This window comes from Bos mutus, chromosome 21 (assembly GCF_027580195.1).
Source record: "Bos mutus isolate GX-2022 chromosome 21, NWIPB_WYAK_1.1, whole genome shotgun sequence".
Lineage (NCBI taxonomy): Eukaryota > Metazoa > Chordata > Mammalia > Artiodactyla > Bovidae > Bos > Bos mutus.
In genome coordinates, this window is record NC_091637.1 from 33369549 (window position 1) to 33382667 (window position 13119).

At 55.7% G+C, this 13119-nt stretch overlaps 1 protein-coding gene across 1 annotated transcript in view; it reads left to right on the top strand.

Annotated features, from left to right (window-relative positions):
• Window positions 1-1359: 1359 nt before the first annotated feature.
• The window catches only part of SEMA7A (semaphorin 7A (JohnMiltonHagen blood group)), a 28766-nt gene continuing 17006 nt past the window's right edge, over window positions 1360-13119 (top strand). The window contains 1 exon segment of the mRNA XM_070358622.1: window positions 1360-7134. Coding sequence (XP_070214723.1) covers window positions 6963-7134 — 172 coding nt within the window. The 5' untranslated portion in view covers window positions 1360-6962.

The window sequence follows — 13119 nt, forward strand, 5'->3', positions numbered from 1 at the left end:
TCAGTGCACGCACCTGGGGCCTCCCTGGCAGGCCGGAAGCCACTCAAAGGGCCTGAAGGGTCTGCTCACTACTTATCCTTCCTGGAAGTGGAAGCCTGAGTCCTGGAGGGAAATCAGGCTTCTAAGTCAGACTGACTGAAGTGTAGGTCTCTTTTCCATGGAGAGCCTAACCTCTTGGAGTCTCAGTTGTGTCCTGTTTGACATTTTCCCTCAACACATGTAAGTGGACATTGACAACATGTATACCAGAGATGCCAAGGCACTCAGAGCTGGACTGGTGAATGTTCTAGATGACCGATGGAGTCAAGATCCTGACAATGAGGCACCCCTGACAGGAGGGACAGAAACAGGGACACTCTGAGGTCCTGTGGGAGGAAACCAGAAAACCACTTGCTCTTCTGCATGATGGGGTCTCCTGTCTTCCCTTCGTGGGCCCAGATCCAGACTCAATCTTTCTCAAACAGTCTCTCAGAAAGCCATTGCTGATGGATGGGAATTGGTTCAAGGACCACCCTAAGCTAAAATCAACAAGATTTAGCAACCCAGTGTCTCAGCCCAACAAGGCAGTACCTCTGGAGGGGCTGTAATAGGAGCGGAGAAGTCTTTCCAGTCCTTGACTCCTCTCTCTTCTAGGTGCTGTATCTGATCTACACCCCAGTCTTGGAAGGAGATGGTCACAAACCAGACTGCCTAGGGTGATCTCAGTAGATGTTTGTTAAATGACTGGTTGATGATATCCTAGGGACCAACCAGGATTAAAGAGACCAAGCAAAGCCCCACGTGGGACCGAGTTGGAAATGGAGTTATTTACCCTGAAAAAATAAAAGATTTCAGGGGACATGACCTCTGTGTTGAAATCTCTGCAGGGCTCTATTCCAAGAAGAGTGATTAGATGTGGTCTGTGAGGACAGAGGCCTTAGAGGACAGATTTGAGACCACTGGGTAGGAGTCTTCCACTGGGGAAGAAGCCTTTGTTTGTCAGAGCTAAGGAGATGGGCGAGGCTGCCTTGGGGGTAAGCGCATCCTCACTGGATGTGAGCAGATGCCACATGACATCCATAAGGGCAGTTGTAGGGGCTCCAGGTGGGACTGAACGGCCTCTGAGGGTTACTTCTGACCCCAAGAATTGGGGTATCCAGGAAAGAAAGTGAATGTGGGAAATTACATGTTTGCAAAAATTTCGTTTCCTCACTCAGGTGGCCCTAGCAGGCCCAAGGATCACATCAGAACTGGAAGGGTCCTGGAACGCCTCCTATCCTCCAGAGATTTAAAAGCAGGTTTATTTCAGCCTACAAACAAGAAGCAAATGCAGAAGATAGAATGAGGAGGCTTTGTCTACTCTGGTCTAGATCAGATAGACCAGAAGAGCTGCTGGTTTAACCTCTCTTTCTCATTTTGTAAACAAAGAAATAGAGGCCTGGCCTGGGATAGGGTCTTACTTAATGTGAGTCAGTGGCCAAGCTGGGACTTGATCATTGGCCTCCCAGCCATATCGGGTCAGGAGACTATGTTAGTCTTCACGGGTTCCACATGACTCCCACAAGATCCTGCTCTGCCTCAGGCCTTGGACACGGAGAATGAAGTCTCGGAGATGGATCTGAGGGGAAGGGAGGGGAGGGGAGAAGTAGGGTGGAGCAGAGGGAGGAGTTTGTCTCCAGGAAGGCTTGGGAACATGTAGAGTTGCCCCTTAAACAAATGGGGTTAGTGGTGTTGACCCACTGTGCAGCTGAAAATCCATGTATGACTTAAGGTCCGCCCTCTGACTCTGCTCTTCTGCATGTGAGGATTTAACCAACTGGGGATTGGACTGTGTAGCACTTTAGCATTTTCTATTCAAAAAATCCACGTGTGAATGGACCCATGCAGTTCCAACCCATGTTGTTCAAGGGTCAACATTTAGTCTCTGCTAACAGTCCCCTTGGAGAAGGCAATGGCACCCCACTCCAGTACTTTTGCCTGGAAAATCCCGTGGATGGAGGAGCCTGGTAGCCTGTAGTCCATGGGGTCGCTAAGAGTCAGACAGGACTGAGCGACTTCACTTTCACTTTTCACTTTCATGCATTGGACAAGGAAATGGCAACCCACTCCAGTGTTCTTGCCTGGAGAATCCCAGGGACGGGGGAGCTTGGTGGGCTGCCGTCTATGGGGTCGCACAGAGTCGGAGGCGACTGAAGCAACTTAGCAGCAGCAGCTGCAACAGTCCGCTCTGTTCTGAAATGGCCACCAGGTGGCACTCTCACCACAAGCCCAATGCCATATGGGCAGAGTTTGGGGGCTAGGAATGCTGGGCTGCCCCTGGAAGCCATGGGGGGCACCTATCATGTTTTGAGGTGACCTGAGTGCCCTGACGGGGCTTCCCTGGTGGCTCAGTGGTAAAGAACCTTCCTGCAATGCAGGAGACGTGGGTTTGATCCCTGGGTTGGGAAGATCCCTTGGAGAAGGAAATGTCAAGCCACTCTAGTGTTCTTGCCTGGGAAATCCCAAGGACAGAGGAGCCTAGCAGGCTACAGTCCATAGGGTCACAAAGAGTTGGACATGACTTAGCACAAGTGCCGTGATAGAAGGAGAAAAGTTGTCATCTTCTCTGCCACTCTTATTTATTGCTGAATGTCCCGCCTGTGGTTTTTTAATTTTTGTCTCTCAACTTGGCTGGCCAGACTCTGATTTGAGCAGTTTAAGGTAGGACCAGTCATATAAAAATGCATCAAGAATGATTAGGAACAGGGAACAGAGATGCAAGAATGGAATGCTGCTGGGAAGGGTTGACTCTCAGGACTAAGAAAGGTGGTGGAAATTCTGAGAACTTCTACATTTAGGGTGATTCTGAGCTGGCCTAGAAGGAAGAGGCAGCCCTGGATAGGAGGAGAGGGCTAGGCATTTGAGGGGAACATCCAATCAGAGGGGTAGGGGTGGGCAGACCACTGAGGGAAGCATGAGGTGTGGCATCAGAGTCTACATGAGCCGAGGAGGGCTTCCTCTGCCTTGCCTTGTCCAGCCCTGAGCCCTGACATGGGCTCCCAAGAGCTAGGCCAAGTCAAGTGATGGCTGAGGCTGTTGTGACCATGCCTACAGTCATGGGTCTATACATCATGAGCACACAGTAAGTTGGAATTCCCAACCGTGGCTTACATGACTATAAATATCTGACTTGTGAATTATTTTAAAACCGGGAGTTTCAACAAAAACTCATTTTTAGTTTCTCTTGAAAACTAGCTGCCCGTTTCACTGAGTGTACTTTCCTGTGGCCTCAGGGCTCAAGCTGAGTAGCAGCTGCCCTGTAGACAGATCACCCTGGTCTCTCAGCCCCTGCAACGGGTGCTGGTGGTGATGGGGGGACGGGAAGGGTTGCTATTACTAGTAGCTGTAGGTCCTGGCTGGGCACCAAGCTCTGAGCCTCTTGAAGGGGCTGTTGTGGGCTTGGGCTCCTTATCCCGCCATCCTCATACCTCCCACCGACCTCTTGTTAGGGGTGGGTCATTTCTTTGAAGACCAGGTATAGTCATGGACTCAGGGTTGGGGAGGGGTCAGAGGAAGCTTGGAGTGTGAGGAATGCTCTGAGTAAGGCCCTGAAAGGTCTTGCTCGGAAGGCTTCCAGGGCCTCTTGCGGCTTTGGAGCTCTGAACCTCACGTCTGTGTGTGTCCATTTCTCTGATTCTGCACGGGGTCTTCTTGGATTTGGCACTGGCTCCACAGGGAGAACTGCTTCAAGGTAGTTTCCTCCTAGACAGAAGCCTTCCTCATTTCTTTCTCCCAGCCTCCTCCCCTGACTCCCCCCAGGAGGAGCTGCAGGGAGATGGAAGGCAGGAGGAATGTGCCTCTGCCTCAGACATGTCAGCATCCACATCTGTTGCTTCCTCTGCTGGTCCATTTCCCATCATCACATCCCATGGCTGTGACCTTCCTTGGTCCAGGCCCAAAAGCCAGCCTTGGGCCCCAGTGAGGAAGGCAGGCTCCTGTCACCTGGACCATTCTGATTTGACTTCCCTTCATTACCATGCCAGACCCTGGCGCTCTGCTTTCCCCACCCTGGGTACCTCTTCCCCTTCATGCCCAGAGTCTAGCTGCACTCTCCCGCTAGAGTTACTGCCCCAAATCACTTGTATGGGCTCAGTTCTCACCTCCCCTGGCTGCCTGTTGCCAACCAGTTGTGGGCTGCCATCTGGTGCTGGCCCTTTGCCCCTAGGTTGGTTGGCCCTGGGTGTCCATTGGTGGTGAAGCAGGTGCTGAGATGAGCACGGAGGAGCCTAGCCAGAGGGCTCCCCCTTTGACAGGAGGTGGGACAGTCTTCAGCACTACCCCATCACCCCCACCCCAGCCTGGAAAGAAATTCCCTGGCACCTGCCCCAGTTTCCATCTGCTGCCGTATTGCTTGGGAGGCTGAGCCCAGCCCCTGACCTGCCCTCCTCTTGAGCACCCGGTAACCTGGGCCCTGTCCGGGTCCTTCTGAGGACTGTTTGGGTCCAGCCACACACCAGAGGCAGCTGCAGAAGGGTGGACTGCACTGAGAGCATTATGATAGAGAAGGTAGGGGTATGGGTCCCAGAGAGACTGCCTGAGCTGCCATCCCAGCCCTCCTCTAATGAGCTGTGTGACCTTGGGCACACCTCTTCTGCTCTCTGTACCCTGGTTTCCATGTTTGCAAAAGGAGCCCGATAATAATCAGATCAGATCAGATCAGTCGCTCAGTCGTGTCCGACTCTTTGCGACCCCATGAATCGCAGGATGCCAGGCCTGAATTCAAATGAGGCTATGAAACACGCACGGAACATGGTAACCTCAGCATGAGCTATTGCCATTGGAGTCAGACTACCTCGGTCACTAGCTTGGCTCCATCAGCTGAGTTTGGGCAGATCCCTCTCCCCCCCTGTGCCTCAGTTTCCTTCTCTAATATAGGGTTGTGTTCTCTCTCTCACTAAGGGAGAGAGCAGAGAATGTAGGACTGGCTGGGAGAATGTAGGTGGAAGTGGGTTGTGTTGTGAGTTGCTGTGCATGTGGGCAGTGTTATCATCAATTCTGAATTCTCAGTTCTTAAAGGCAGGGTAGGCAATTTCTTAATTTGCTTATCTTTGCAGAAAGGGCAGACACTGGGGCCATGCAGCTCAGCTGATGGGGCCCTGGGCTGGAAACAGAGTGTCAGTGTTGGAGGTCAGCCTGGGCCAGGACATGCTGCTGGCTTCAGGGCCACAGGCTTGAGTATAGGACTGGGATGGGTGGGCTGTTCAGCTGTCCATGGCCTCCCTCTCTTTGGGGCTGTGTACCTCTGGGCATCATGAATCTGTTGGCCCTTCCCAGTGGGCCAGGAGCCTAGTTCTGCACTATCCCTGGAGGCATCTTGATTTCATCTTTTGGCCTGTTGGGGTGTCTTAGGGGCACTTAGGGAAGAAGGAGAGGATAACTGGAAACAAAATATGGAACGGTAAGGTGGAACTTCCTGGTGATAACCTTTTCCTGGGGCTGTAGGCTGGGCAGAGGGTTGGAGCTGGGGCTGGGCCAGGGCAGCCTGTTCCCTGTCTTTGGTGGTGCCTGTAGTGTGTGAAACAAGTCCAGCTAGGTGTGTGGGTCTTGGGGGCCCCAGGGCACCTCTGCTACTTCCTCCTCAACCTGTCTTCTCTGCAGGCAGTCCACCTGAGGACAGCCGGTCAGTAAGCAGTAGGTGGGGCTTCCCAGGTGGCGCTAGTGGTAAAAGAACCCGCCTGTCAATGCAGGAGACATAAGAGACTCAGGTTTGATCCTTAAGTCAGGAAGATCCCCTGGAGGACAGCATGGCAACCCACTCCAGTATTCTGGCCTGGAGAATCTCCATGGACAGAGGGGCCTGGTGGGCTACAGTCCATAGGGTTGCAAAGAGTCGGACACGACTGAAGCGACGTAGCACAGTGGAGCACAGCACAAGCACTGGGTAAGTGGATTTCCCATCCATGGGTAGATTGGGCTGAAGTAGAGGTGGAGGGTCAGGGTCCTGACTGGCTTGAGGGAGAGGAGACTCCTTTACAAAGGGCAGACGTGTGGCTCGGAAAAGATGAGCTGATGGCAGAGCTGCCTGGGCAGTTCAGATGACTGCAGAGGGATGTGGTCAGACCTGCAGGGGGTCACCACTGGGTTATCAGACAGCCTGCTCAGCTGAGCCCTGTGCATCCTGTGGACAGAGATCCCTTAAAGCTGACCTGACTTTGTTTCCCCAGCAGTGAGTCCTGGGCATGCAAGATGCTTCCCTCTCTTTCTACTTGGGGAAGGGGCCTTCTTAATTATATACCCCTCCACTCACATGGAAATGAGTTTGGATTTTCTGAGCATACACCAGCTGGCTGGGGGGGAGGCAGCCCAGAAGGCTGCTGGCTGGGGAAGGGAGGAGAGGGGAGGGGAGGGAGCCAGGCCAAGATGAAAATTCCGTGTTCTCACAGCAGAGCAAGGATGGGGCTCTGAGTGCTCCCCACAGATTATTGACCCTCTGCACAAAACCCTTGCTTAAGGAAAAGCTTCTTGCTTCTGTTCATAGGCTCAGAGGAGCTGTGTCCACACTGGCCAGCCCGTCCTCTAAGAACCACAGCTTTCAAGGTCCAAACACTTAGCTGACCATTAGTGAGGTTGTCTGAGCCCTCAGGAGAGGTCCTCCTGACTTCTAGGCTAGGCCAATCCCTTTATGGTGTTGGGGGAGCGACTCTAAGGCCCAGAGAGGGGACAGAACCTGGAGCTCATCACAGAAGACCATAAGTCTGTCTTGCTCGCTGCCCACCCGGGTTCTGCCTGCAGGTGGAGTTGCCCAGAAAGAGGTGGTGTAGGTTTCCCTGGGGCGTGGTGGGGAGGGGGGCACTTGCATCCCCCCCTTGGCTAGCCTAGAGACGAGGGGCGGGGGAGGGGCGGGGTGGGGTCAGGCGTTTGACTCCGCCTCCTCGCACTGGCTTCAGCTCTCGCTCGGGCGCTGGCTCAGTCTGGCTGCTCTCCGCCGTCGCTCCGCTCCGGGGATGACACCGCCTCCGTCCAGATGCACCGCCCTCGGCGCCCCGCGAGCCCGCGTTTCCAGCTCTCTGGCTCGGTCCAGGTTCCCGCTGTGGCTGCTGCTGCAGCTGGTCTGGACGGCCGCTGCCTCCCAAGGCCACTCGAAGAGCGGACCCCGCATCTCCGCTGTCTGGAAAGGTAGGTGGCGCCGCTTGAGCTGCGGGCGCAGGATCCAGTGCCGCGCGGGGCGGGTGCGGAGTGTGCGGCACCGGAGGGAGTGCGTGCGCGCGGCTCTGTGGGTCCCGGGCTGTCCCCGCCGGTAGCGTGTGGGTCCGGGTGAGTGTGTGAATGTGCGCGCGGCCACACCGGAGCTGGCTGTAACGCTGCGGCGAGCGAGCGGCGGGGGCCGGAGCCCAGCTAAGTCGCTCCAAGTCCGCCCGCAGCCGGGAGCTGCAGCGGCCGGGTGCAGGGGGACGAGAGGGCCCTCTTCTCGGCCCTAGGCACTTCCAGTCCTCCAGCGCCCGGGCCTCTGTGCGGGGGATCCTTTCTCCCGCCGGGCCCCCACCCGGCTCTATCTTCCAGAGCTGCGGGCTCTAGCTGCGTGCGGGGGAGCCAGTGGGGCCGGCAAGGGGGCGCGGACCCTTTGCCGCCGCCGCTGCGCTCGGGCTGCGGGAACAAAGACCCCGCTGCCTGCCCCCGCCCCCCGCCCCGGCCCCAAGCGCGGGCCGGGTAAAGGGGTGGGCACCCTGTGGAGAGCCCGGACGAGGTGCGGTGCGGAGGCTTTGGGCACCCGGGCGCTGCCTCTGCAGTGCTGGGACCAGCCGCTCCCCCCTTGTCCGCACGTGGCAGTTGTCACAGGGCTCGGCGCCAGCGTGGGGGCAGTGCCCGATGGGTGGGGCGCGGCCATTGGGACCCCCAGGTAGAGGATCTGGAGGAGGAGTGCAGCTTTTAGGCCCTCCTGATTATGTGAACTTGGGGGACCGGAGTCTCCCCCAGTGGCGCCTCAGTTTAGACCACTGTACGTGGGTCGGAAAACCAGCTGGGTGGTTTGAGGGGTTTTCTGCCTCGAGGGGCTGAGCTCCCCTCCTCTGCAATGCACAAAAATGCTTCCCCACCCCCCTACCACTGGGCTCTGTCCCCATGTTCGGCGTCGGCGCGGCCCCCCTGCGGTGGTGGTGGACCGGCAGTGGGGGTTGGGGGGCTGGTAGATTTGGCCCCTCCGGGAGCTCTTTGATGCCTGAGGCGGTTTGCAGGGATTGCCAGAGCCTGAGCATTATCTGGGGCAGGTATTCTTAGCAGAGAGAGAGAGAAAAAAGAAAAACCCACTCCAAAAGCAAGTGGCCTGAACTGCTGCTGCAGTGGATGGAATGTGACTCGCCCAAGGTCACTGTGCATTGTGTGAGCTCACATTGCAGAAAGGGGGCTCTGATCTGGCAGGGACCAGAGCCTGTTCTGAGTTAGGAAGTGGAGAAAGATTTAGGCTGTTTCTTGGCCATGAAGTGGGTACTCTGGGGGCCAGCTCTGCTACCCAGACAAAGATATTCCTGGTGCAAGTGGAGTGGGGCATCTGGACCCCTGACTGTCCACTTAAGGTGGACACCAACATGCCCCTCAGTCATACCAGCTCCATCCTGGGCTCTCTCTTCCTTCTCAGCATCCTTGTCTTTCCTCAGTCTGCTTAGCTGTCTTGGACAGCACGGCATTTGTGCGCTTTGAAGGGGATGATGGCCACGTGTGAGTGTTCTAAAATCTCCCCCTGCCAGAGTGTTCTGAAATCTCCCCTTGTGCCAAACCCCTTGCCTTTGGTTCGCTTTTCCCCATCCCCCAGTCTTCCCAAGATACCCTTTCACACACATACTTAATGCACACCCACCTTTTAGCACTTAATGCTGCCTTCCCTTCTCGTCGGGCACTTAGTTCCCACCCTGAGGCTATTTAAAACTGATTTCTGTCCTCTTACCCACTTTCCAAAGTGCTCTCTCCGCTGCATGCAGTTCACTATTGTAGCCACAATGGCCATGCCCTCTTTTGGGTAATGCACTGTTGACCCCCAACTTGGGTCTGCCAGCCCCTCACCTTTCATGGCCAAGGGCAATCTGTGGTCTTCTTCGCTGGTGCCAGGCACCCCACAGGCCAGACAAACCCTGCCATCCACCTGTCCCCCAGGACCACCAGCTGGTAATGGTATGCCTGGCTGACAGCTGCCTCCTATTTCCCATGGAGTGACACATGGCAGTCGGACAGGAATGGGCTTGGGCAGGGCGAACCCAGGAGTAGGGTGAGAGGAGGACCCTCCCAGCCTTGCTGGAGGCCTAGGTCCCTGTATACCAGTGGGGTGAAGGAATGGGGACGGCGGCCTCCAGGAATGACTAGACCAAGGATAATGGTGGTTCTGGAGCTGCTTTTCCGTGAGGCCTAAACTGGGGTTTTAATTATAAGCCAGGACAAGTGTGAGGACTGGAATGAATATAGAGGGATCTTTCTCTGTCATTTATTTTCTGCCACTTGAACCTCCCAGTCCTAGGGGATGATTAGATACGGGAGTTCTGGGAAGGTCCCGGCCAGCTCTTGTCAGGGGGGTTGATGCCTCTCCAGTCTGATAAAGGTTGGCCCAGAGCAGCTCTGGACAGAGCAAGGGATGTGCTAGTACTGACCTGCCAGTTGCCCTTGAGCTCTGTACTTGTCTCTGACCCTCAGAGCTTGTCAGGGCTCTGGAGTTTTTCCCCCTAGAGCTGTCACTGAGACAGGGGCCAGTCAAGGGTGTGACTTTGTGGACCTGACCTCCCTGCAGCAGGAGCTGGTGGGGAGTGGTTTGCAGGTGAAGGCAGGAGGTGGGCATGCTTGTGTACCCCTCTCCTATTCCATCCCTGGTTGAAGGAGATGGAGAAGACCCAGAAGACCCTGATCTCCAAGGTCAGAGGTGAGCCAGCTCGTCCACAGCAAGAAACAGAGCGCAGTCTCCACTTATCCAGCTGGTTCTGCCATCTCCCTTGTCCAGTTAAAAAACAGGATGTTATTGTTGACTTGGCAGCTGCTGGGGGAGCCATTATGGGGCCACTCCCCAGGGTGGGGGGTTGTTTGTCACCTCCTTTAGGGGATGAGGTCACAGCTGGGGCTCCCCAAGCATCACCATTTCCAGTGGAAATCCTTGCCCCCTTGGGGACTCAGATGTATTCATCACCTTCAAGGTGAACTCCCCTTGCAGAACAGGGCTGGGGTAGGGTGGACAAGTCCCAGGAGGAAGGGGAGTTTCTAAGCTGGGAGAAATGCTTGGTGATGTCACCGGGAGTTTCCTGCTAGCTCTGTGGTCCCCCTTTCTTGAATAATGAAGATTCTAAGAGTAGGCTGGGATGTAAGAGATCTGGCACTGGCCCAAGATGACCATGATGAGGGAGAAAGAGATGGGAAGTTGGAAGCCTGGTTTTGGACCCAGCTCTGATGATTTTCTGTGTGTCTCTGGGCAAGTGCTTGACTTTTTCTGAGCTTCAGTTTCCTCAAATTTCCAAAGCAGGTATTGTTTAGTCGCTAAATCGTGTCTGACTCTTTAGCGACCCTGTGATCTGTAACCCGCCAGGCTGCTCTGTCCGTGGGATTTCCCAAGCAAGAATACTGGAGTGGGTTGCCGTACCCTCCTCCAGGGGATCTTCCATGACTCAGGGATTGAACCTGCATCTCCTGCATTGCAGGTGGATTCTTTACCGCTGAGCCATCAGGGAAGCCCAAAGCAGATGTAGGAAGGAGCTGGTGGTTCAGTGATAAAAGAATCCACCTGCAATGCAGGAGATGAAGGTTCAATCCCTGGGTCATGGAAGATCTCCTGGGGGAGGGCATGGCAACCCACCCAATACTCTTGGCTGGAAAATCCCATGGCAGAGAGCCTGGCGGGCTACAGTCCATAGAGTTGCAAAGAGTTGGATATGACTGAAGCGACTGAGCACATCCTTGTCAGAACACTAATCCCTTGCCTTTCTGGGGCAGGTGGAGGCTGTAGTGGTTTCTTCAAACCCAAGCAGTGAGGAGAAACCAAAACCTGGGAAGTCAGGGGAACTCCTTTAGTTTTCTGTTCTTTCCTATCATTTTCTCTCATAAGTTGATGGCTGATCAGCTGGAGGAAATGGCTCATTTGGTTTGTAACTCCTGGGGTGAGCATAGTAATTCAGTATTTTTGGCATTTATCATTTGCTGGGGCCAACCTTGTGCAGGTCCTGGGCCTAGGGAACCAGGGATGAGAAACTAGATGAGTGCATAGGCTTCTCTGTGTAGATGAGGAGACAAATAGGCAAGTCAAGCTGCAGTTACAATGCAGCGTGTCAGGGCCTGTCACAGAGGACAGCTGTGGGGGTCAAGGAGGTACCTAATCCAGTCTGCACAATCAGAGAAGGCTTCCTGGAAGAGGTGATAGCTCAGGATGGTACGTGGAATAGGAGCCAGCTTGAGAGGGGAGGGACAGGAGGAAGTACCCAGGTATGACAGGATTTCAGACCCCAGAACTTGCAACTAGGATGAAGGAGAGGCAAGGAGCTGTGTGGAGGAACATTGAGTCAGCCTGGCCTAGGGGCTCCAGGAGGGTTTCTTGTAGGAGGGGGATGTCTGAGCTAGGCCATTTGGCCTTCCACAGCTAGCCCAGCAGTAGGAAGAAAGGACCATGGTGGGCAGAGAAGACCTCCCTGTGTCGTAGCTCCCTGATGGGAAGCTGGGGCAGGGTCCAGGGACCCCAGAGCTTTCCTGCTGGCTCCTGACCACAGGTGCTTTCCGGGTGAGGAGGCCCAGTCCTCAGCAGAGATGCTTCACGGGCTGAGGGGCTCGCCCAGCGTCAGCCAGGCCCTGCTGGTGTGGGAGGTGCAGATGGCCTTCCTCTGCCCAGCTTCCACTTCCAGGAACCTTCACCTCCTTCTCGGGGGTGGATCACTACCCAGGCTGGGCGCGTGGGAGAAGCAGGGAGAGCAGGACGCCCTTCTTTGAGGAAGGCTGGGTCAGGACCCCTGATGTGCAGGTGGGAAGCCGAGGCTCAGCCTCCGGGGTGGGACCCAGTGGCCCTCAAGGGGCAGTGGTAGAGTGGGTGGCCCCCGAGTTTTCAGAGCAGACCCCAGCTGACGTCCTATCCTCCACCCCCGGTGCCACTGCCGGGCAGTCTAGCTGTCACAAGGGGCTGACAGCACTTCCTCTGCTCTAGTTGACAGCTCTGGTTCCTCCTTTCTTGGTTTCCTTTTTTGGCCAGTCCTGGCTGCCCCGGAAGCCACCTCTCTCCAAGGGTGGGGGAGGAAGGGGGTCCTCCTGGAGCAGGGACTGTGGTCCCCAGATGTCAGAGGACTTGGGCTTCTCCCTTTCCTAGCCAGCCCAGGCTGTGAGGGACTGTTTCATCCATCCCTTTCTTGTTCCCGATGGTCAGTCAGCCTCCAAGCCCTTTATTGCACCCCAACCCCACCTTGGCCACAGATCTTCCCTCAGCATTCCCCACTCCCCATGCTCTCCTGCCTCAAGGCCATTGCCCTGCTGCTTGTTGCCCTGCTGGTCATTCCTCCAAGCTCCCAACTCAACCCCCTCCTTCTTTCTGTTGGTTCGATCTCACTTCCTCCAAGGAGCCTTCTTGGATGACTAACTCATGCAGCCTGATGTCAGAAAACAAACGTCAGAGGTCAACTGGGCTAACCACTCATTCCACAGATGGGGAAACTGAGGCCAGAGAAGCCAGGACTGGCCCAGCATCACCCAGTGAGATGGGCAGAGCCGGGACCAGGGCAGTGTCTTCCTCCCAAGACTGTCCTTGGCCTCAGCTCTTGGCCTCCTTCCACTTGTCTGTCTGTCTTCATGCTATGGCTCCCCAACCCCATTTCCAGTTCAGCTGGACCCAGACTCTCCCTGCCCCAGGGCTATCTGCTCCTGGGAGCCTTAGCAGCTTGACCTCCTCCCTTCAGGACCTTGGATTTGGGCCAGCTCCACGCACTCTTCTGGTCTTTTCCTCGGGGCAGCTGGGCCTCAGGTCCTGGGAGCAGGTTGATCTGTGTCACGGTATGGACTAATCGGGGTTTAACCGTCACGGCAGCCGGGGATTAGGCTGAGGCTGCCGCATGTCCGCACCCCTTCTGTCAGTCAGGGGTGGGGCTCTAACCCAGCACCCCTGGGGGCGGCCTGCACGAAGGGGGGCAGCTAGTCCCCGCTCTGTGCCTAGGTCTGTGTTCCGTC